The sequence below is a fragment of the Phytophthora infestans genome, genomic scaffold (genome assembly GCF_000142945.1).
Source record: "Phytophthora infestans T30-4 supercont1.3 genomic scaffold, whole genome shotgun sequence".
NCBI lineage: Eukaryota > Oomycota > Peronosporomycetes > Peronosporales > Peronosporaceae > Phytophthora > Phytophthora infestans.
Window position 1 is genome coordinate 3,630,865 of NW_003303756.1, and position 23,504 is coordinate 3,654,368.

Below are 23,504 nucleotides of genomic sequence, written 5' to 3' on the forward strand. Positions count from 1 at the left end.
TTCGAGCTCGACAAGAAAATTCTCGAACTTCTTTGCAGCCAGGTTCTTCTTCTTGCCATGAACACCTGCAGTAGTTCGACTTGTGGTCCACGAAGTTAATCATGTAGCGGTTACCTTGGCGGTCAAGTGGCGTCATGGGACCCTTCAGGTCACTGCAGATGACTCCTCCGACTTTGTCGATCGGTGCGTGCTCCCCGGTGTCCTTAGTCGGTTGATTCGCTCGAGCCTGTTTACCCTCAGCACAAACCATGCAGGGCTTACGGTCACGATTAGATATCTTGATGCCGGATGCGGGGTCATTTGCCATACGCTCAATGGTGTCCAATGACAAGTGACCGAAACGTGCATGGAAGCCCATCAACGTGTCCGTGGCGACGACCGGCGAGGCTGTGTCCGTACTCGTGTCCACCACGTTCATGATCAGCTGCTCCATCTTCGCATTGCTCGTAGCTACCGATTCAAGTCTAGCCACAAGCACGTTGTGCTTTACGTCGACATAGAATACCACTTCGAGCTCGAGCTCTAGCAGGAAACGCATTCGTTGATGACGATAGTACAATTGAAGCTTTGGTGTACAATTTGGTGGCTATGGTCGAAGTTGGAGTCGATATTCCTGCGATCAGTGAAGATAAAGCGGCGGATAAGGAGGTTATGTCGCCACCAAAGGGAAGTTTGGTTCTTAGTGACGAACTTGGTTTTGGCAAAGAAGATCTGGTAGACTCGGCCAAGTTGGGAGACGCACTCTTTGTTGGTGATGCGGACGATATTGTGGCCGTGTTGGAGTATCTAGTTACTACTGTGATGCATACAAATGAAGATACTGGTGGTGTGGGACGAGAGAGCGGCGTTTTGCTCGATTGCGATAGCGACCTAACTCACGTCGAGTCGACAAAAGAGGTTGAGACTGGAGATCAGAGCTATCCTGACACCGAATTAGAAATATCTAAATCTACCGGACTACTGGGTGGTAGTGTTCCACTAAACTTAAGTGATGTTACTGGCACTTGTAGCCAAGCTGTAAACGTTATTGAAGTCCAGGACGGAGCTGTTGATGATCCAGAGTGCTCGAGCCTTAGCATTATCCAGAGTCTGATAGAAGACATGAAGGAATTGGTGGTGAAGTCGACAGCTACTGAGGTCACGCAGCAAGTTTCGAACTCGACAATAGACAAAGAAATTGTCGGAAAGGCTGAAGAGATCGATACTAAGTCGCTTGAAATCACCAGCGAACTTACCGAAAACGTTGTAGAGCAGATCTTCAACGACCGAAAGGTTGAGGAGGAGATACCGACACAAGATGTAGTACCTATCGAAGCATCTCAAGATGCTATCAGCACTGCAATTGATCAGTCTCAGCAGCTACTCACCGGTATGTTTGATGACGACACATCTGCAGGTGACTTTGCGATCCCGAGTGATGGCGATGACCAAGCAAATAGCCAAAGCAATAGCGACGACGGCGGAAGCAGTATCGATTCCACCGACTTAATGATGGAGGCCGACGCTATGACAAGCATGCAAAATACTCTAGAGACAGCAGTACCAAGCTCTCCACGTCACGCTCGCAAAGCCACACGAATGAATAGTTCCGATTTATTAGCAGACTTGGATCAACTTAACGCCCATGATCCTGAGAATCTCGATAAGTAATATTAAATAGTACACCGAAGTACGTTTCTGAAAGAAAACTCGGACCTGGTACTGAGGACTCCTCAGTGAGGAGACGGTGACTGTTCATTAAACTTTTTTCCAAGATTTTACGAGGTTATTAGAGCGTTTCTGCGCAGTCGACAATGTCCGTGGACGCTACGGTTCGCCACGTATTCGGCTACGACGGCAGTGCCGGCGATTCGCCACCTCTGCAACTCGCAGACGAGTCCACGCTCGTGTACGTAAGTGGCCACACGCTGCACTTCACGTCCACGACGACTCCAAGTCAACACTTCCTGCTACGCTCTCAGCCTCGCAAACTCGTGGCTTTCGACTTCAACTGGAAAACTTCAACTTTCGCCATCGTAGCTCGGGAACCAGACGCGACGATTTCGTTGTACTCGTACCCGGACAAGAAGGTCAAAGACCAGCTAAAGAGCAGTGACGACCAAGTGCTCGAGTATTCTCTAGTAAAGTTTTCTCGCTGTGGACGTCGACTACTGAGTATTCGTCCCGCTCCACCGGATGGAGAAGGGAGAGATCCGGTACTCTGTGTATGGGATGTGGACACACTAACACCCGTACCAGGGTGTGAACACTCCCGTATCTGTGGACCAGCACGCTTCGCTTCGTTCGATCCTGTCAATACAAACCAGTTCATTGTTGGAGGAGACAACGGACTCCAGGTCTGGAAAATATACGCAGGAAAAACCGCCACGTCGAGTTTATTGAGACCGGAGACGGTGACGCTGCCCGCTCCCTTGAAAGACGACGGGGAACAACCTACCGACGTCGATTGGGAAGAGAAACGCACACAGTTTACCTGTCACGCGTGGCTTCCACGTAGTCGCTTCCTCGTTGCCAATCTAGCGGGCGAACTGCTTCTCGTTGATGCTGTGGAAGCCAAAGTGGTGCAACATGTGAAGACCGCAACTCGACCGGATCGTTGCTACATTGCAGGCGTCGTGGCCACAGCGGAGACTGTGGTGGTTGCCTATTCGGACGGAGCATTAGCGTGGCTTCAGATCGAAAACTGGGAGTTAATAACTAGTGGGATACTGCCAGGAGGACTACCAGCTTCGAGTGTCACGGTCATGGCACCGACGCCAACATACGCGAAAGCCTACGTGGGTACTCGCAATGGGAAAATCTTCGAGATCCGCACGACAGTTTTGCAAGACGACGAGGAAGACGTTGAGAACGAAGAGGAAGAGAGTAACACACATCGGTCTTCCCAATCCAGTCGTAGAAACGACGAATTGGCTCTGGTACTTCCATGTGCGAGTTTCCCGACCGGTCCGGCTTGTGATAGCACCGTGTTCACCCCGTTTGGAGGTACATTTTCAGCTGACGCATTGATGGCAACTGGAGGGTTGAATGGCTATCTAGCGCTCTGGGGTCTTCGAGAGTGCCGTCAAGCTGCAGAGATCAACATCGCTGCGTTGTTCTCTCAAGACCCAACTACAATTGGAGCTCCAACGGATTCAAACTTCCGACCAGGAACCAGTACAACTGATCTCACTACCGAATCGACTGCAGCTCTCTCCCTTGTGGTCATTACGGCGCTGGCGTCGCGGCCAGGAGACCCCGTAGTGATGATTGGAGATCATCAAGGAAGACTACGATCGCTCTGCGTTGCTAAACTCGTCGGTGGAGCAGGCAAATGTGATGTCCTCCCGCAACATTCGGTGCAGTTGCTGCCCGTTGATGCACCAATTGACCTTCTAGTTATGCACCCAGTACACCCCGTACTGCTGGTATCTTCTACACATAGTGGACAGGTCTTCTTGGTGTCCATGGACCACGAAAAACGATTCCCAGTCCAAGCGTTTTTCACTCTTCATAAGCCGAATGAACGGATCGTAGACATGCAGTGGAGCTCCACAAGTAGTAGCAGCAACAGTACCCTCACACTCACATGTTTCTCGTCACGTGGAGTATTCTACAGTGCACGATACCAGGCCCCTCCTCAAGAAGATATCTCGGTAGGCAGTGCAGCCTTTGGTCGTCGAGACGTCTCTCCAAGAGGAGCTTTGCAGCTTGCTCCCAAGGTAATCGCCTTTGGTGAAGCGGTTCTACCCGTGTGCTCTCGCCTACGTTTCTTGTCGGCTTCTTCCAGTAGTTTGATGATCGCAACCTCTCCGGATCGTCCAGAGCTCACGCTCTTGAAATACCGCGATGTGCTGCGTGAATCCACGGACGAGATTGGTGTTTTCTCCAAAGTTCTCATCAAGCGAGCTCATGCTCGTGGAATCTCGGCCGTAGCTCTCTTTCCTCGCGTTCTTCAGGGAGATGTCGAGCTGCTCGTTACCGGTGGAATGGATGGTACGATCACGCTTTGGACACTCGCAGCTATAAATTCCCGGTATCAAGCTAAGACTTCAATAGAAAGTGACAGTGCGGGTACTTCCAATGAACTGCAAGACTTGCAAGCCACTAAGAAGCGTACGCTGGTGCTTCACAATGGTCCAGTGACAACCTTAAAGTTCATTTTCTCTAAGGGGGGGACCCCTTCTGAAAGTGGCGGCCCGGCAAACATCCAATTGGTTTCTACAGGTGTGGACGGTTGTGTCTTCCTCCTGGATGTACGAATGTCGGCTGAACTACACGCTGAAGGTATGAGTCTGAGCGGCACACAGAGCTCCGATCCGACCATGAGTCCGCAGTATATGAACGTGGTTTCAACCGCCAAATACGACGACGTTTTCCAGCCTGAACGGGAGCAGGAGCATACGTCGTTCCTTGAGGCTCGGACGCGTGCTGAGACGATGGCAGCTCGGGATCGCTTCGATCGAGGCAAGGACGCCACTCGTATTAAACTACGAGAGCTGGAGGGAAGACTCAAAGGGATGCTGGCTGAGAACGAGCAACTGCCAGAGAGTGAACAGCTCGCACGGGAAGAATTCGTGCTCAACGTAGCGTGGCGCGACAATCTGCTGGCTCAACACGCTGCACGCGCTCAACGTGTGCGCGAAGGAATCGCACGTGACCTCGCTCGAATGGCAATTGTTCGTGAGCGAATGAAACGTGAATTCTGGGACGGAGCTGAAGTTCCTGGTGTCCGTCTCAACGCTCTCTCGCCTCCCATTAGCACTGGGACTCAGCAGCATCAACAGTCGACAACAGGACAGTCGGCCCCAGCTTTCGTCAATAACTTCCCAATGCGACGACAGACTCCACGCGAGCAAAAACTGGCAAAGCAGGTCGCAATGCTTCGCCTCGTGGAGTTTTCCCATCATCAACAAGAAGACCGCGAGGGTTCTTCATCCGATGTACGCACAAGATTCCAAGACACAGTTCCCAGCGACCTGGAGTGGGTTTTAAACACCAGAGCGCTGCATCCAAAGCCTCAACAAGGCTCCTCTTTAACGGATGCTGACGTATTTGAGAACGCGAAGATGCCGAGCTTCCACTTTGTGTATCACCCTGCTGCTGTACGCACACACAAGCAAGCTCGAGTTCAAATGCACCTTCTTAACTGCTACGCCCGTGAGCTTCGACATGTTTTTAACGCTGAGTTCCAGGAACTTGTGCGTCAGAAGGAGACTGCGATGGAGCAGATTGACGCCAAGAACGCTCGTATTATGGAGATCACGGCCGAACTGAACGTCGGAAATGCTGGAGACTTGTTCAAGCCGCAGTGGGCGTCAGAAGAGAAAGCGGATTCTATTCTAAAGGTTTCATCGGAAGAAATGACCCAGAAGCCGTACGAGACCACTGAGCGACGCAAGCAGCGAGAGCGAGAAGCTCAGGAAGCGACCGAGAGAGAGAAGGCGCGTAAGAAAGACGACGTTGGTGGGCGGGCTTTAATAGATATGATGGACGGCACCTTGGAGGTGAGGAAGGACCCGCTAGCAGCTCAGGAACTGGTGAAAGAAGCTTGGATGCTGACTATCCCACCCGAGGAGATGACAGCGGAGCAGAAGAAACTTGTAGCGCAATTTGAAGCTGCTCAGGCCAAATTTGAAGAGGAGAAGGAGAAGTACCGCAAAAGTCTGGACTTGGAGCTACGCAAGACTCGAGGAGAAGTGATCGATCTGTGTCGTGCTTTCGATGAGAAGCTGCGAGCTTTGCGTGATCGATACATGGCTACACATCGCGCTGTACTCGCTCAAGAACTCTACGAACTCCGTTTAGGCGAAGAACTTATGGCTCGTGAGCAGTTGGAGATCGAGACGGAGCGACTTGAAGACGACGCGCGGGAAATGCAAGACATCGAAGCTCGAGCTCAAGCGGAAAGCGACCGCTTTGCAGCACAGCTGGAAGCCTGTCGCGAAGAGTTTCATCGCGCCACTGAAGAAGATAAAACACTCGAGAAGAGCTTTATGCGCGAGCTAGAGGAGATGGTTCAGAGCAGTGGAAGTGCAGGAGGTGGGACGCCAACAGCAAGCACGAGTCAACTGGACTCCCCAGAGATCACCAAGCATCTCGTCGAGCTTTACCGTAAACGTAAACCGGATGATCTTGTACATGTCCGAGACGGGACGACAAGCCAAGAGTCTATCAAGCGTGAACCTTCTATTGGAGCAGTGGTCCGCTCGAAGGGCAGCGCCAAGCAGCGTCTACTGGCTGAAAGTCGTAGCGGAGAAGGCGGGTCTTCACGTTCACTGTTGGTAAAGCAATCGTCCAGCAAGAACAATCTCGATTCTGAAGCCAATCTAGACCCGTTCCAACATCTAGACAAAGAGCAGCGTAGTAACTCGAGACGTGGAAGCTTTGCGGGTGTCGAATCCGGAAGCCAGAAGCTCGTTGTGACGCCTCTGGACTACGTTGCGGATCGTCCGGAAGGTGTCCTGATCGAGGATCGGATCTGGAGAGCCTTAAATGCTCTGCGTGCCAAGAAAATCCTCGCAGAGCACGCAGTACGCGATAAGACGGAGTTGCTGACGCTCGCTAAAGCTGTCAGTGACGAACTTCGAGTTAATTTATCAGAATTACAGCGACAGCGTAGGAAGCAGAATCGTGAACGAGAATCGTTGACTCAACGTCGCTCGGCATGGGCGGAGAGTGCACCTTTACTTGTACGCATTAAACAGGGTCAAGACGAAACGCCAGTCGGTAGTAGCGGAGACGACGCGCTGCTCGTTGCTCGAACGAGCGTCGAAGCGCTAAATGATGTGATCCAGCTACACGGCAAAGATCAAGTCGGTGTCCTCGGTCGTATTAAAGACTTTCGCAAAAGTATCAACGTTATGGAATGGGAGCACGCGTTGCTGGAGCTTCAGGCTCGCGATATGGATGAACGCTACACAGACATCCAATTGTTGCGTGTGACTAAGGACCTGCAAGAGCTCTTTCATACTGGAGACACATCTCACAAACAGAAACGTCAAGCAGCCATGCTCGAGGCCAAGTTGGCGCATTTAGGTCGGCACCATCAAACCACGTTGCTCAAGTTGGAGCGAACGGGTTCTCATCTAGAGCATCAACTGCAAGAACGTGAACGTGAGAACCAGAATTTCCAGCAACAAGTAGCTCAACTCGAGACTCAAGTGCAGATTCGTGAGGATATCTTAGCAAGTCGAACCAGTGCAGCCATGCGCCAGAAAAGAAGCGGAGGTGCTCGGGGCGATGATGCGAGACTCAAGGCTATTGCTGTGAGACGGAAGCTAGTGGATCTGGCAAAAGCCCAGACGGACGAAATTGAGTACTTGCGTCTTGAGCTTGACAAAATGAGACGACGTACGTTCCCAAGCTTCGCGCATGTGAATGCCCGTGAGTATCACGACGTGGACTGAGACCACATCGTGTGATTTACTCTGGACATATTTCAGGCTAGGACACTCTTACAAATTTAAGCTAAAATGTAGTGAAGGTCCATCGAATTTCTGGAGACTACATGTACCGGTACGCATTAATCCTTTGGAAGCTGTATTAATAAATTTGGCATTCTAATCTGTCGATACACCAGCCAATATGTGTCGTAAGACTAAACTTCTCTGTAATTTCTTATCTCTCGCGACCATAAACTTTTAGCACACACGTGCAAAGTTTTACAAACGGAGGGCATACGCAGAGTCGTGCGCGCATGAGAGCAGGTGTATCTATAACAAAGAGGAACGGTCAGCACCAGATTCAACGGTAGTGTATAGAGCAGATGCTGTTAACAGGCATGAAAACATCGTGAATAGCGATCTCTTCGTTCCAGTGCCATATATCACAATTTTTCGCTCTTTTTGGGTTATGGGGCGCAAGTTTAGGCCAAGTACGCGAGCACGATATGGGGTACGGCCAACGTGTAGCTGCTCATACGTTAGAAAATTTGAGATCGTCATTTTTCCTTCCGGAGAGCTAACGCCGTGTAAATTATTCAACTCAAGGACCCTTCGTGGTACTGTAGTTTTCGTATTAATACTTAAAAATACGCTGAGTGAATTTAAGTTATTTGCCCTACAAAATCAGCAAAGGTTCACTAGTTAAAGGGTTAACCCTTTTTACCCTTTTTAACCCCTTAACAACTACATGTAAACCTAAAAATGGCTACATGCAAACAAAAAGCTGGGAATGAAAAAATACATACTTAAATCGCTCCAGTGTATTTCCATCTCTCCCAACGAGAATGAGATATTCTCACTCGTCACTGAGAATCACTAAATTCAAAGTGATCACAATACGTACTGTAGCACATCAGTACGAAGGATTCCTTTGAAAAGAACGGTACAAATTGTACTACAATGCCGGGGGCAGATAACAACAGGCACCGATTCTCAGCGAAAGTCGATTAAGGGGTAATGATCCCTTTTACGTGTCGGAATTAGATTCAGAAGCTCACATTAACTCGCGCGACAGTCGCATTAACTCGCGCGAGTTAATATGAATCATACCCGACAGTCAGATTAACTCGCGTAAGCTAATATGAATCTATACCGTGAATCTTACGGACAGCCATATTAACTCGCGCGAGACCTTGGGCTCGAGGTTGCCCTGAAAATATTCACAAGATCCACTTCAGAGGTGGTCTCCGCTGCAAGACTGCTGCAGCTCGAGCTCACTGCTGTTGCAGGGCGAAGGCAATTCTCAGAATATGTGGCTCAAAGTTGGCTGTAAAGGGAAGTGAAGGTGTTATTGGTGTATATAAATCGTTTCTGAGGGGACTTTGTGGTACGGGTACCTCGTCTTGATTAGTGACGCAGAGAAGGTTTTGTATGACATTGAAAAGCTGAATGCGCCTTAGTAGGGATCCGTTTTTCTGCACTTGTAGGACCTTTTCATGTCATCTTGAATACGTTTTTCAAATAAAGGATTTTTGGATGCTTAGTGCGCCACTAATAGTGCCTGCTGCCTACAAAGCCTCGTCTTACTGTAAAGACGGTGAGATTTGTTGCACGACCAGTCTTTGCTCATTTAGCTGTGACGTATTTGTTGTCACAAATCGGTAGTAAAATGTTGAGACGTTGTTCTTGTCTCCACAAAATGTGTCGACGCAAAATCGTTGTACCTCATTTCTGGTACAGCTATCAGTGTCCAGTCAGTCATGCTCACTTCTAAATACTCCTGCCATGAGCCGCCGCAATGCTGGAAGAGGACGGGGCTTCACTACGCCTCAAGTTGAACGTACGTACCATAATGCATCACAAACAGGATCTCACGAATACATTTAGCGTTGCTTTTACTATTGCTGACCTCCTATCCAGTTCCACGATCTCGACTAGCATGCAACGTGTACCAGGGAGACTTAGCAGGATCAATGTGTTAGAACATTGCGATCAAAAGCATACATACAACGCAGCCGTAGAAGCAGCAACACCTGCTTCTTTAAACGCGCATTCCGGTGCTCGCACGCTAGCACGGGCCCTAGCCATCAAAAAGGTGAATGGCCCGCGTACATGTACCCATAACGTTAAAAGTGTTGATTTTGGTATGATAGCAGACATATCACAAATTCGACATATATTTCAACACATTTCACTATCACATTTGTGTTTGTGATTGCATTTGTGTAGGTTTTGGAAGAGTTCCATTGAGTGAGTCTACACTTATGTAGACTCAGTTTAGACTAGACTCAATCAAGCTTTGGATTACATTTAATTCCGACGTGGCGTATGGTCGGTGTGAAAAACGAATTGGTGATATTTTACAAAATGGGCATCTGAAACACAGTCTCCAAACAAAGATTTAATATTAGAAATGCGTGCCTAATTAGAGTGGGTTGCGCTGAACAATTTCAAAACAGTCTGAAAAATGCTCCTCGATTTTGTTTAGGAGCGGCATAAATTTTGAGGACAGATCTCATGATGCCGCTCATAACTCCGTATGGTGCTGAGTTATGGGCGACATACAATGTATGATACATGTACTGTAGCAGAAGATTATGTGCCATTGGTGAACACCATATTTGCCACTTACTATTTTAGGATTAAATCACGGCTATTGATGCGAGTCTCATTTAAAAAAAATTTGTTATTTTTTTTACACATGCAGTACGCCATAAGCTATAAACCGTTTGTGTTATTAATAGTGCCCTGGTATGTATAATAGGAAAGAGCAAACAAATTTTACAATAATACCACAATGGTACAAGTTCTGTTTTAGAATTTCGACTCACAACGTGCGTGCAGCACGAACAATGCTGCAGATCCGAAAACAGGCGCAGGAGACACGATGAGTCTCTCAACCAACTTGATTATGTGCCATTGTGTGCTTACAATCAATATGTGGGAAGCCCAGGTCCAAAACGATCCATTCTTCACTTTTCATCATCGAGCGTGCTTCTCCGACTCCTTTCAAGATAAAAATGCGCCTTGCCACCATCCTGCTCGCTGCTTCGCTATGTGTCTCCGGAGACGCACTTCCGGTGCAAGCGAATACCTTTGATGGTGCGCAAGAAGCGGCAGCCATGGGCAGAAAACTACTGCGCTCCGGTGAACGTTTCAGCGAAGTCACTGAAGAGAGAACTCCATTGAGCACGCTTTTGAAACTTGACGATGTCGCTGAAAATGAAGTGGCGATGATCAAGCAACTAGCTCCGACGTTTGCGAAGTACAACCAGAACAACAAGCAAGCGACTGACGTTTACAACATTTTACTTCGTCGCGGAATTTCGTTTCGAAGTGCTGAAAAGGCGCGCGGCCTATACGAAAAGTATCTTCTCAAACCTAATGCTTTTCACGCTTAGAGTGAGTCTGAGAGCTAGTGCCATACATGTAGTACGTAGTATTACGGTAGTGACATTAGTAGAAAAACGCTTCTTCTTAATATCACGAGTGAAGTATCGTTATCTCCAATAACTAGATCGCTTACGCTTATGCCGGGAGGTTTTCCATGTACAGCATGTTCTGTAGAAATGAGTCTAACGTTAAGTGTATTAACACATCGACGATTTGATGAAGATTGTTTTATTACTGTAGTACATGTACTGTAGTAGTACGTAGTATTATTGTGATCTGCTTGCCGTTGTCACTTTTCAGCATATTTACAAAGATTCTTGCTTCTATTGATACACAGAAATACATATGTACTGGGTAGCATGCATCGTACTATTATATACCAGTGAAGCTATCGTTGCTGGAAACGTCCTCCCAGTATGAGCTGCACCCATACTGGTAGGGCGAAGAAGGCTAATACAATTGAATTAATCACAAACACCCCCCGGCCCAGCGAGTGGCTCACCCAGATTAATCAAAACGGTTTGATGCATAGGCTAGCGTCACATTCTAGGTTTAACCATTGTGCTAAACATGAAGCACCCTCAATCCTTCAAATGCGTTCAGGAACTTGTTGTGGCATTGATTGTCATTAAGTTGAGCGAAGGTTGTCAAAAATTATAGTGGACTGAACTTCAGTCCACTGTAATGCAATATAATGTCTGTGATGCCCCTACAGCTACACTATTCCGTATCCCTCCCGTAAAAGGAGAATGTATAGAGAGCTTAGCTCCTGGAATAAATCTAGGTTCGGAACAACAACTTTAAGGAAAATAGTAGATCCCGATGGTCCATAAATACTACTTCGTAGTAAATAGTAAAACCTCACTCCTCTACCAGGTTAACAGCCCATCATGTTACTCAGGTCGTCTTAAGTAAGCAGGTCATTGCTAGAGCTAGAAGGTCTATATAAGGCGCCAATATCTGCATATATGAACATGGTGAGGAAGCATACCGGTTTAGAGAAGCATAAATGCGAATGTACTTCGCTGTGCGTTTCCAGGTCTAACGTGGAGACACACAGGCAAATTATACTGAAGCTGTATTTATGGATTTAGGTATGTAAGTCAGGTGTTGGATGTGGTGTCGAAGTTGCAACCTAGAATGCACTGAGAAAGAGTAATATTAGAGCAGTGTGGCAGCACACCTGGGAAAGCTCTAACGAGCGTTAGAAAAAGGTAAATTGAACGAAAATGCTACTTTCAACATGGACGAAGCACATTTTGGCATCACTACAGGCAAGACATAGTGCGGTACGTCACACTCGTACATCGTCAGGAGCGCTTTGAATATGATAGCTGCAGTTTTGATTCTGGACTATCATTATATTAATAGCTGGCTCACAGCGAGCACGTGACATAGGACAAGTCGTATATAATCTATATTGTGGACAATGCAAGCGGTCATAAAATGGAGGAGTGTTACGACATTTTGCCATCGATATAACTTTTTTTTTTAAAATATGTAATACTCCTGCCAAAACAAAACAAACATTATTAGACTTTGTATTTGTGTAACTCGGAGATTTCGATGTCACAGAGCCACTATCTGCTCAACGACACTTTTAGTGTGTCCCTCACTAATTACGCAAGGACACCATTAGTTAATACCGTAGCACACACTAATACTTCACCTCGTGTGTCAAACCTTGATGCGCAAATACCGTGGGCCACACTGTATACACTTTTGCTGTAGCTATGCTTTGCAGATGAGATGTCGCTCCGTTTTATGACTTTGAGACAGGTTTAAAGTTTAGGAGGCGGGAAATTCAAACTTGTCATGTTGCCCATCCGATACACTTCAGCCCGCGTCCTCCATCATAGAGACGAGCTTCAAGTTCACTGGGCTGCACTCCGACTTTGCTCAGCAATACTACGTGAACTGAACAGCACCGCGCAGCTCTCGGACGTCAACGGAGATACTCTCCCCAGCACTATGTAGCACAGCTCAGTACCAATTCGTTCTCATGGGGCGATATACCTGGTCTTCTACAGCAGCCTTCCTCTGGGACGCTGGCTACGTACAGACGCTCACACGCACGCTAGGCAAAGGCTATACACGATGCGGTCGGTCCATGGCGGAGTTGGTTATGCTTCCTAAGGCCTTCGAGCACCGGTTGCCAACTGTGCGTACTACATGTACCAGAAGGGATAACCTTCCATCGATCACTTGAATACAGGGTCTCATAGCTCTTGGGAGCAGTTTATTGAGAGCTTAAAAGTCCGTGGTGTGCAGTGCAAAGATCGGATTAAGCTGCCCGTCCGAGTCCACGTAGGCGTGACGCTGCACTATCACTTCTGGTTGCGTGTCGGTCTCTCCGCCGTCTCCCTAGACTGCCGCATATGTCGGTGCGATAAGTCGTCAGATGCCTACAGCGCACTACTAAATGTGTACCCCCGTGCCCGACTAATAATCGCCATTGAGGTGGCTCGACCGATGACACAACACCTTGGTAAAAGGACAAAAAATGGACCAAAAGTTAGCGCCTTCGCTATGTAGCAATACCATCGCTTACACGGTCCTTCTTCCATGGACATCAAGCCCTCTACGATATTTATCCGGGTGTGTCACTAATAACAGCTCATTTCTATATTTTGTCGTTTTATTCTAGGACATAATTCACAGTTTACTTTAGTTCAGAATGTGGATGACACTCAAAAACGGAGTCTTCAAAGTCCATCTGAAGAAAGATTTGTTATATCCGACAATTCCGCACTTAAACTGGAGCTCAGCACCATTCTTACAAACCCCAAGAGGCAAGCTCCGTCGTACTTAAGCGAATTTGGTTTATTTTTGTCTAGGACAAAAAATGTTGGGGCTAATGTTGCGTGTGCGGCTTCGATTATTAGTTTCTGGCAGATTAACAGTATCACTTAGAAGTTTAGCAAGGTAATTCATCTTCATTTTTGAAAAATGGGTCAACCTACGTGCATAGTTTTATTTGTGCAAAGGAAGCTTTTTTCTTAAAAAATGCTTTAGCAGAGCACTTTAACGATGCTAAGCTGTTATGACAGGGTATAAGAAATCGCTGGATTATTACTTCCATTTTGAATTAAATTTCCGAAGCAAGAAACTTTGTGGTGCTTTCTAGTAAAAAAAAAACGAAACACACTTTCGTGCTGCTATATTGCAGCTTGGTCTACATGTTTTCCAACTTGTTGAGTTCAACCTCTTTAATAAAAGCAGGTTCCCAATTTCCATAGTCTGGACTAAAGATCTAGAGCAATGCAGGAGCATAAACACTCTGCTGGTTGTCAGTCGAAGGCGCCAGCACGAGATGTTTCAGGGTTGTCAAATGATCCAAAACGGTCTTGAGCTGCTCAAGCGCACGTCTCTCTCGCTGCTGATTCATGACAGTCGTGGAGTTCCAGGAGACAAGGATGGAATCCACTTGGCGAATCAGTATTGCCCAGTCCGCGAAGCGATGTTTCTGTGCCTCATAGTGTCGCTGCTGCAGCAGCCATCGATTGAGGCTGCTAGCCACCATCTCGGCACTATCAAGAGCGCTTCCACCTTGTATGAACAACTGAACAACCTCAATAGCCGTGTGCAGCAGTTCCAGCGAAGCCACCGACCCAGCGCGACGAACAACCAGTGCTGCCACGACGGCGGCCTTGTTAGTGACTAAGTATTCATTCCTTGAGCTCGCACGACGTGTTACAACTGCAGTTTGCATCGCTGTAAACGCATTCACAGCCTGTAAGGCCGCTGCGTGCTGCTGAATCGCATCGAGTTCATCCCAAACTTCATCCTGTAAGGCTTGCTCCAACAGCGTCATGAGTGGAAGCAGCAGCGCCGTTGAAGCCGCTTTCATCGATCCCGAGGGTTTGGACGACGTCCCGTATCTCAAGAATTGCGTCGCTAGCCATTCCAGCAACGCTGCTTTAGTCACCAAGTAGACGCTTCCCGACGGTGTACGCAGTGCTGACAATAGAATACTCGTGATCAATGGCTGCGTGTGCGTATCAGCCAGTTCGGAGGTGAAGAAGCTCAACAGCATTGGAAGAACGTGGCGGCGTTCGAGTAGCGCCACGTCGTCATCGCTGCGTACACCTCGACGAAGCGTGTGGAGAAGCCACGAACGCTCTTGGCGATAAGTTAGCGGCGCTCGACTGTTAAACAGCGAGTAGAACATCGGCACATCCGCCAGATCCATCGCTGGACGAGCCAACAGGAAGTGGTTCACTTGCGGGTACAGCACGTGTGTTGGTCGAGTTAGCACAGCAAGCGCGTCGTTGAGGAAGACAGTAACCACGGACGGAACCTGCAACAGTGGCTCCTGGACGCCACGGCGGAAGACGTCCAGTAAGAGATGCACCTGTCGTCCCGCCTTGAACTCACTTGTAGTTTCTGTCGTGGCCTGCAGAGATTCATGCAGATGGGCCAGAATACCATAAGCGTATTCACGAATCTTCTCGACGTCGGACGAGGTGGCACGGATGGCTACACCCAGCAGACCTTGCTGCACAATGCCACCGTCGGGCAGGTCTGACGAGGAGATGAAGTGTGACAGCATTGGCAAGAGGAAAGCAGGGTCGTAGGCTTCGGCCCGCTTCTCATCGGTCTCTAGACTCTGCTCCAAATCATCACCGCGTTCGGTTGGAATATCTTCATCAAGCTCCAGTAGCAATGCGTCACTGGCCGTCGAAACTTGGCGATCTAAAGGGAAGTGTTCAATGGTGGAACGAATACGGTTCTGTTCAAGACCTCCGCCAAGAACCCAGGCTGAATCGTCCACCAGGTCGTTGTGAGAGCGCTTTGACGCTTCCGTCGAGGGCGCTACTGTAGACGACGCGCCGAAGCGGAACCCCATGCTCACCAGCGTCAGTTCCTCTTCCCGGAATCCCTGAGTCTCAAACTCCTCGAACAACACTCGCAGACTGCGATCGAACGACGAGAGCGACATCGAATAGCAGCTTAGCAACGTCTGCAACAGCGAGCGCGTGTACTGGTGTGTGATGCGAGCAAGTCGCGCAACAACGCGAATGACGCGAAGACGCACGGCATCATCGTCCACATTCTGCAGCGTGGGAGCAAAGCACGGATGCTGCACGACGACTTCGAAGTGGGCATCAAAATCGAAGTCTACAGCACTGGCATCGTTCCCCACGAGACGTAGTAAAGCTGCTGTCAAGTCCACTAAGCCTTGGAAGGCCAACTGATTGGCACTTTCTCTGATGACTTCACGCGCTTCGGCAAGTAGCGGGAGAAGCATCTTCAACGCGGATAGTTGTGCGTCTTGATCTCGACGCTTCAAAGACCCGACAGCATTCTCCACCAGAAGCACGGTCGCTTCAAACTCATGGAGCCAGTTAGCCTTGTCACTCGCTGCCTTCAGGGCAGACAGACCGCTTCGAACAAGGACAAGCAGTAGACTAACGTCCACACTTGCGATGTTGCTATTGCTGCGTAACAACATAAGTAGTCCCAGCAGCTGCACAGACGTCAGAGCCTCGTCACGTTCCGACCTGGCCAGCTTTGTCACGACTGCACTAAGAGACGCATCCATCTTGTCTACCTCCTCGCTTGAAGCATCGATAGAAACGTGCTTCAGTACTGCGAGTTCGGCCGAGTAACTCTTCAGCGAGCCCAACAGCACACGCTCATAGCAGACTGGAATCAACGCGTCCACAAATTGACGCGAGCTACCAACACGCGTAAACACGTTGTACATCGCCGCCACCAGCTCACACTTCACTTGCACATTCTTCTCGCGCCGGAGTCGCTTCAACAGGTGCTCTTCAAGCACACCTGGGAACACTGCTGCCTCCTTGTCACTCTGAATCGCACCGATAATTCCTCGCAGAACCTCAGTACAGCTCGATGCTGATTGCGCACTTCGTGAAACAAGTGACGCAAGGAAATCCTCCACAGAACCCACAGCGATAGACGCATCGATGCCGCCCAAATGGCGAAGAACCATAAATCCAGTGGTGAAAAACGACAATTGTCTTTCACTATTCTGGCTGCTCAATAGCTGCCACAGCTTCCGCGTGAGCAACTTGGCACGCTTGTATTCCGCGAACGAGTCGTATTGCTTGTCCATATCATGGCCGCCTAGAGATTCCAGCACGCGTGAGACGAGCACAACATGTGGGGCACTGCTACTGGCACTGTACTGGTGCAACAGCCTGTCGAGCACGGGGAGTCGAACACTGATAGGAATGCTAGGAGCTAACACCGCGACCAGCGGCACACCAGCCCGTTGGAACAGACCGCCAATATCGCACAGCGTACCCAAGTCCGTGTCTGGGTTCTTGCTGGAATAAACTCGTAGAGCAAAGATCTCCACAGCGGACAGCTGTCGCCACAACGCGGCGTTTGGAGTGCTGGTAGTCACTGCTTGTAACTTGAAGAAAATGCGCGTCACGATAGAAGGCGAAGCAGCTTCATTAACAAGAACGACGGTCAGTAGCTGTAAAAACAGCTCGCAAAGCTGGTTGTTTACTGTTTCCAAGACACCAGCCTGGCTTGAGAAGAAGAAGAATAGGAGTTGTTCGCACATGCGGGCAGCCTCCGTCGCGGCCAACTGGTGATCCGTGACTCTACGTTTCGCCATGCTTGATACCGTCGAAATCATCGAATCCTGCTCCTTGGTCTCTTTTCCCGCGATGTTGAACAGAACGTGCTGGAGAATAGTACTCGCAGGAACTATCTTCGTGAAAGCATCTGCTGCTGCAGTTTTGGCTGGCTGCTTCTTGGGTTTCGCTGTAGCTGGTGACGTCAGTAGAGACAGGATATCCACGTCTGCATGCGCCGACAAATAATGGAGCACCGGGCCGAATAGTTCATCTAAGTCTGCGCAGTTGCTGACAATATGCTCCCAGAATGAAGTAAAATCAGCTGGCGTCATGGCCACCAACGCAGCCGTAAGCGAACTCGGGTCACAGTAGCGGTGCCATTTGATGCTAGACGCTCGTGCTTTCTTCTTGGGCGTAGCAGTGTTGCTAGAAGTGCGCTTTCCTGAAACAAGCGCCTCGCAGTGATTCTTCAGCCACACATAAGCATCGTCACGACCAGACTCATCAGCTCCCTCTGACCGCTTCCGCTTCTTGCCGCTGGAATCGTCGCTCGAGGTCTCATCATTCTCTTCTTCATGAGGTTTCGACGTAGAGATGTCCACAGTGAAAGCATCCTTGCTAGCAATCAGATCGACTAATTGCTGTGGATATTTGCTGGTTTGCGTCAAGGCCAGCAAGATACGCACAGCATAAGTCACAACGGATGGGTCAGCACGGTACGCCGACAAGTTCGGCTTCCCTGCTCCATCGGGCGAATTGAGGAATCCCACAAGCGCGACAGTAATCGGACTCAACGAGGACGAGCAAGACGCGTCTGCCATCACACGACGACCCACCGCAACGTACATGAGTGGATCAGCCATTGCCGCACGTGCAAGGCGTTCAGTGAACTCAGCGCAGACTTCGCTCCCACTCTGACGCAGACTCTCGAGCCAGAATTGAACTTCTTCGTTCGCACGTCCATCAGCATGTAGAGTTTCATGTCCAAAGATGTCCGACGCCAGTAACGTTCGCTGAAGTACTTTTCCTGCCAGCTCCTGGACAGCCTGACTCGGCGTTGAGACGTACAAGAGCAGCATCTGCTGCAGCTTCGAGTGCTTGCCCGAGTTTCCACTTGTGAAGAGAAAGCGCAGTCGCGGGGTATCCACAGCAAGCAGGAAGCGCAGCATCTCACCAACAATCAAACTCTGCATGGGTTGCGGTAAGGAATCTTCAGCTTCCTTCCCGTCCAAGTAGCGCCACATCAGTGTCTTAGTAAAGTCCACCTTCACCTCACGCATCGTCTGTGGCAGGCACTCCAGATACAGACGGAACACAGTAAGTGCGCGCACGTAGATCAACGCCATTTTGCGCTCCTGAGACGCACACAGCTTGAGAAGAAGCGAGACGAGAGCCTCCGGACTCGGAAGTAGGAAACGCAGCTCTGATTGCACTTCTGCAGCAAGACCCAACGACTCCAGTGTCGAGGCTAGGCGCACATAACGCTTCAGTGTTGCCTCGATCACACCCAAGGACGAGTAGATAACCAGATTGTTGGTGTGCTGGATACAACGAGAAAGCTCCTTGCGGTAGTTGCCCGGCGCGATAAGCCGCGACGCGACGGACTGCGCGGAACACCACGATGATAATGCACCTTCATTCTCAACAGTAGGCAGTCCAGTAGCCACCGCATCTAGGGAGCACGACAGCAGCTTCTGCACCAGTGAAGCCACACAGAACCAGCGATACACTGGCTTAGGCTCCAGCTGAACGGACAACGCAGCGAGATATTCCGACAGGAAACCAGGATACTTTGCGAGGAGCTGCATCACGAGCGTCTGAGCTTGAGTACTGCGTAGAAGCTCATTCACACCAACAGTTCCGACTGCATTGCGGATCACCTTGAGAGCGTAAGCCTGTTCCGACGTCGTGGCTTCTTCGTCTCCGTGAGGGTTTGAGGCTGATTTGGCTAAAAACAGTCGCAGCGCCTGCTTCTGAGGCACCACGTACAGTGCGCTGTCCTCAAAGAATAGTGCGTTCAATACTCCCAGCGCCGTATCCCGCACAGACTCGTCATCTTTCACTTGTAGTAGTGACAAGAGTTGATGCACACACGTGGCGTTAAAAACTATGAGCTTGCTCTTGTGCTCCACTTCCGGGTTTTGCAGCACCAATTCCCCCAATCTGTTGAAAATAGTCGTCAACATCTCAGTCGAGTCTCCGTCCATGCTCTTTAACAGTGACGCCGTGACGCCTCCCTCCTTCACGGCAAAGCGGTGCACACTCTTGTCAGGACAGGCTGTGAGTGCCAGCACCAAGTCCACATAGGCCGCTCTGAGCTGGAATGGCGCCTGTTTTACTTCTTCTTCATCCACTTCGGGCTTTTTCCAGCGTCTTGTGGCCAGCTTGACGAAGGCTGGGCACTGGAAGTTGAATAGCCGAACTAGCTCTCTAGCGGAGGATCCACTTACTTTCGCTACTGTTGCGAGCAGTTCCAGGGCTCGGAATTCGATCAGTGGCTTGTCGCTCCAGCTCAGTAGCTTCTCGAGCTGTGAAGTTTTCTCGCGCACCACGCGGAGAGCGAAAAATTCGGCCTGGGCGGCATCTTGCTGTTGTTGCGTCTGTAACAGGTGTGTCACTACGTGAAGGAACGTTGCGAAGCTCTCGCGTTTTTCCCAGCGACTGCCAGCGCCATGTTGATCAGGCCACACGCGCAATAGCAGCTCGCCCTGTGGGTGGACGGTCAGGAACTGGAGACACAGCGAGGCCGCGCTCTCGGCGGTACATTTTGCTGCGTCATTGGAATCTTTGGGTGGAGATAGAAGCAGCGAGCGCGAGAAGGACAAGATGGCGTCGTCCAGAGGCTGGCGGTCGCGCTCCGCCGCTAAGAGCAATTCGCGCAGCGCCGCCATCGGTCACAATTGTTGGTGTCCAGGACGCGTATACTACCGGTATACACTCGAGGAGTACATGTAGTAAATGTTTTGTTATGTCCACCAATCACAGAGCGTGGAAAATGTTACTTAGTATTATACTTTTGTTGCACTTCAAGTGCAGCGGACGATGCTGAAGCATGGGACCCGTTTGAGCGTGTTGGGGGCGTCGGGTGTGGCGGTGTCGATCTATGCGATCCACGTGAAGAGGCAGAAGATGAAGCTGCACGACGGATACGTGGCACTTTGCGACTCGGAAACATTCTCCTGCTCGCAGGTTGGTCGAACTCCTCTTGAACATTTGCAAAGTGCTGACACGTCGATTGAGTCAATTCATTGTAGGTATTGACGAGTGAATACAGTGCTTTGCTGTCGCACTTAAATCTTGTGGGGAAAGCCTCGATATTAAACGTGTCGAACGCGCACTTGGGGGTGTTGGCGTACTCCCTATTCACGCTGTACCCGGTGGTACGGAAGATGCCCTATCACGCGCAGTTTTACACTGCTGTGTCGAGCTGTATGGTGGTGCGTTTAATAAAACAGGACAAGAAAGTGGGGTCAAAGTAATTATCAAAAACTCGCATTTAACTGCTTCTGTCGCAGGTGGTGATGGTGTACTTGGCGTACATTTTGGCATTCGTGCTGCGCGACTTTTGCATAGTGTGCGTGGCGACTTATGTCATCACGGGAGCACTTCTGTGGAGCTCACTGATGCTGCTTCGTACAGAGCATCGTGTCGAGAAGAATAAAAAGGTGGAATAATAAGCTGGAGTCTCAGACATGTAGTTTTCACTGTTTTCGCCAAGTTCTCATCTGTGGCAAGCATTGGCAACAAGAAGAGCTAAAATATACGGTACTATATATAATACGTGTAGTTACAAGTAAAAGGCAATGCTCGTCGCTAGAAAATCATCTTACTACGTAGTATTCATTAGCATCTACCAACTGTCTATGAATGCGCGCCTGTTAATTTCAGTACGGCACACTAAGCGAACGTGGCGGGACTGGATCAGGGCTTAAGATCAGCGAATCTTGGGAACTTGGTTCAGGTTTTACGACGGTAGGAAAATACTCCGGCGACAGTTCGTTCTCTCCTGCTTCGATCTTGAACTCGACGACATTCGTCTCATTCTTCATGTACGCGTGTCGGTACTTGCGCCATCCCCATGGGCGCCGACGAAGGAAGCGACGTAAAGTGTCTTGTAGACCCTTTTCGATCAGCTCGTAGAGCTGGAGCTCCCGAGGCGAGCGTCGTAGAGTGTCAATAATGTCGTCGAGTGGTACAAAACACCACCGAACACATTTGTACAAGCGAATCACGTCTTTCGCGCGGCCATTGTACTTGTGAGGCACTTGGTTGGGGGAGCTGCCGAGATAACTAAAGCTCTTGCCAAACACCAGCTTGTTCAAGCATCGTAGCAAGGTCCGCTCTCCGTGAGGAATACGTAGACGATCACTTCGCAGTACGAGCACGAGTGTCTCTAATGGCAGACGCTGCATCTCGGATACGACCATCAGATCCGACAGCTCCGTCGATGAGCCATGCGGGGCCGAGTAGAAGAGCGTTGCTTGCAGTAAGAAATGGTACAAACTGCACACAGGGTCCCCCCAGATGAAAAATCGGCCACGAAATTGTGCTTTCCCGGTACTTTCAGGGTGAAATGCTGCGGCGGAAACGACAGGGGCTAAGCTAGATGGAGAAGCAGGCACGAGATCACACCACTGACTGTACTTTTCGCGGCGATGCTGGTACTCGATCACAATCTCTTGAAAAACCTCTGCATGGTTTGGCTGGGCACGCCAATACTTGACCTTCATTTGACCACGTATCCAGAACTGAGGGTCGTTGTCAAACGCTGCATAGTCGTCCGGATCATTAGTAAGCAGTTGTGGTGACGCAGAACGGATGATCCGCCAAAGAATTGGCATCTCATCTGTGATGTCGATGCGAACTTGGAGCTGAAATTTACCGAACTGGAGTAGCGTGAACAAATTACCTTCGCCAGCCTTGACTTCGAGTTCCACGGGCTGAATTTCCATGTACGGTTTCCACTCCGGTGCAAAGTGACGGTGCATAGCGCGAAGCGAAGGCGGGTTTGGCGTCTTAAACCCGTCGCTGAGCCATCTGCTCAGTGCATCCAGTAAGTTTCTCCAGAATTCCACAAGTATGACGCTGTTAATAAGTCCCATCACTGCTCGAACCAGAACGTCGTGGTGCTTCAGTCGACCGATATAAACGCACTGCATATCTGTTAATACCTGGCAATACTGTTCAGGTTTCAACGCCTTGACGAAGTCCAGCAAACGATCACACAAAACCAGACGCATCTTCGTATCTGGCAAAGTCGAAGCTGCCCACAACATCTCCATCCATGTAGTAGTGGTAACGTGTCGAATAGCTTTGAGAAGGCAATAGTATAGCATCGTATGCCTCATCCCAAGCCACTGGCCCAGCTTCACGGCCCCCAGAGCATTGCTCTCCTTACAAACCCTCACCTTGAATCTATAGATATACTCGATTGACGTGACGACAGCGTCAATACTTGTTCCTTCGATCCTCACGTGCATCGCCCTCTTTGTTGTTCCTGCTGCCCCCAGCTAGGGAGAGTCAATGGACTCAGCACGTCCACTTCGCTGAACAAACTCCTGGCACGTCGTGGCTTCTGCACTTGTCCACTGGGCGGCTGGTTCTCGTCTGTCATCGCATCAGGATCTTGTCGCAGTCTCTTCCTCCGCTGGAAAATAACAGGACTGTCCTGAGAACTGGAAATCTGTCCTCCAGTGTCTCCACTACTCTGTCCACGATGAAACTTGTGGATAGCACAGCGTACGTAGTCTAGACGTAGGGCTTGAGGATCACGAAGTGGACACTTGGAAGCGTCCTCCGGTTGGTCTTGGAGCGCGCGCACCTCCTCGTTCTCCATTACTTTGAGAGAAATAGCTCCGTTCTTGGACTCCGGATGGTGGCGGAGTTGCCGCAACTGCTTGTAAAGCCCTGGACAACGATTCTGTAGAACTGACAGATGGAGCGCAATTGCGCATCCGTCCGAGTGCAGCACAACGTCCCGTGGATCGTTTTCGGTCGGTGGAATTGAGGATGAATTCGTGGACGTGATGAGCGACCTCAGAGGCTCAGGGCGAGTGGATGAAGCACTTGCTGGGGGATCTTCATTTACATAGTCAGTGTACGCATCGGTGGCTCCGGTGTCCAGCTGGAACACGCATCGCTCGCCCTCCGCTACGCGGAACATGAATGGAGGTGCAAAGTGGTGAAGTGG

General features: G+C 49.7%; 4 protein-coding genes across 4 annotated transcripts; 2 read left to right on the forward strand and 2 right to left on the reverse strand.

Moving 5' to 3' along the window:
- Positions 1 to 1,793: 1,793 nt before the first annotated feature.
- Positions 1,794 to 7,388, forward strand: PITG_02778 (uncharacterized protein; the record flags this gene model as incomplete). The annotated part of the gene is made up of 2 exons (XM_002907624.1): positions 1,794 to 6,179; positions 6,285 to 7,388. 2 exons carry the CDS (start codon positions 1,794 to 1,796, stop codon positions 7,386 to 7,388), a joined length of 5,490 nt encoding a protein of 1,829 aa, XP_002907670.1.
- Positions 7,389 to 10,384: 2,996 nt separating this feature from the next.
- PITG_02779 (secreted RxLR effector peptide protein, putative) lies at positions 10,385 to 10,765 on the forward strand (the record flags this gene model as incomplete). The annotated part of the gene is made up of 1 exon (XM_002907625.1): positions 10,385 to 10,765. One exon carries the CDS (start codon positions 10,385 to 10,387, stop codon positions 10,763 to 10,765), a length of 381 nt encoding a protein of 126 aa, XP_002907671.1.
- Positions 10,766 to 14,010: 3,245 nt separating this feature from the next.
- On the reverse strand, positions 14,011 to 20,205 carry PITG_02780 (uncharacterized protein; the record flags this gene model as incomplete). The annotated part of the gene is made up of 3 exons (XM_002907626.1): positions 14,011 to 16,031; positions 16,143 to 16,269; positions 16,339 to 20,205. The coding sequence occupies 3 exons, from the start codon at positions 20,203 to 20,205 to the stop codon at positions 14,011 to 14,013; spliced, it is 6,015 nt and encodes a 2,004-aa protein (XP_002907672.1).
- Positions 20,206 to 21,198: 993 nt separating this feature from the next.
- On the reverse strand, positions 21,199 to 22,794 carry PITG_02781 (uncharacterized protein; the record flags this gene model as incomplete). The annotated part of the gene is made up of 3 exons (XM_002907627.1): positions 21,199 to 21,957; positions 22,003 to 22,680; positions 22,723 to 22,794. 3 exons carry the CDS (start codon positions 22,792 to 22,794, stop codon positions 21,199 to 21,201), a joined length of 1,509 nt encoding a protein of 502 aa, XP_002907673.1.
- Positions 22,795 to 23,504: the final 710 nt, after the last annotated feature.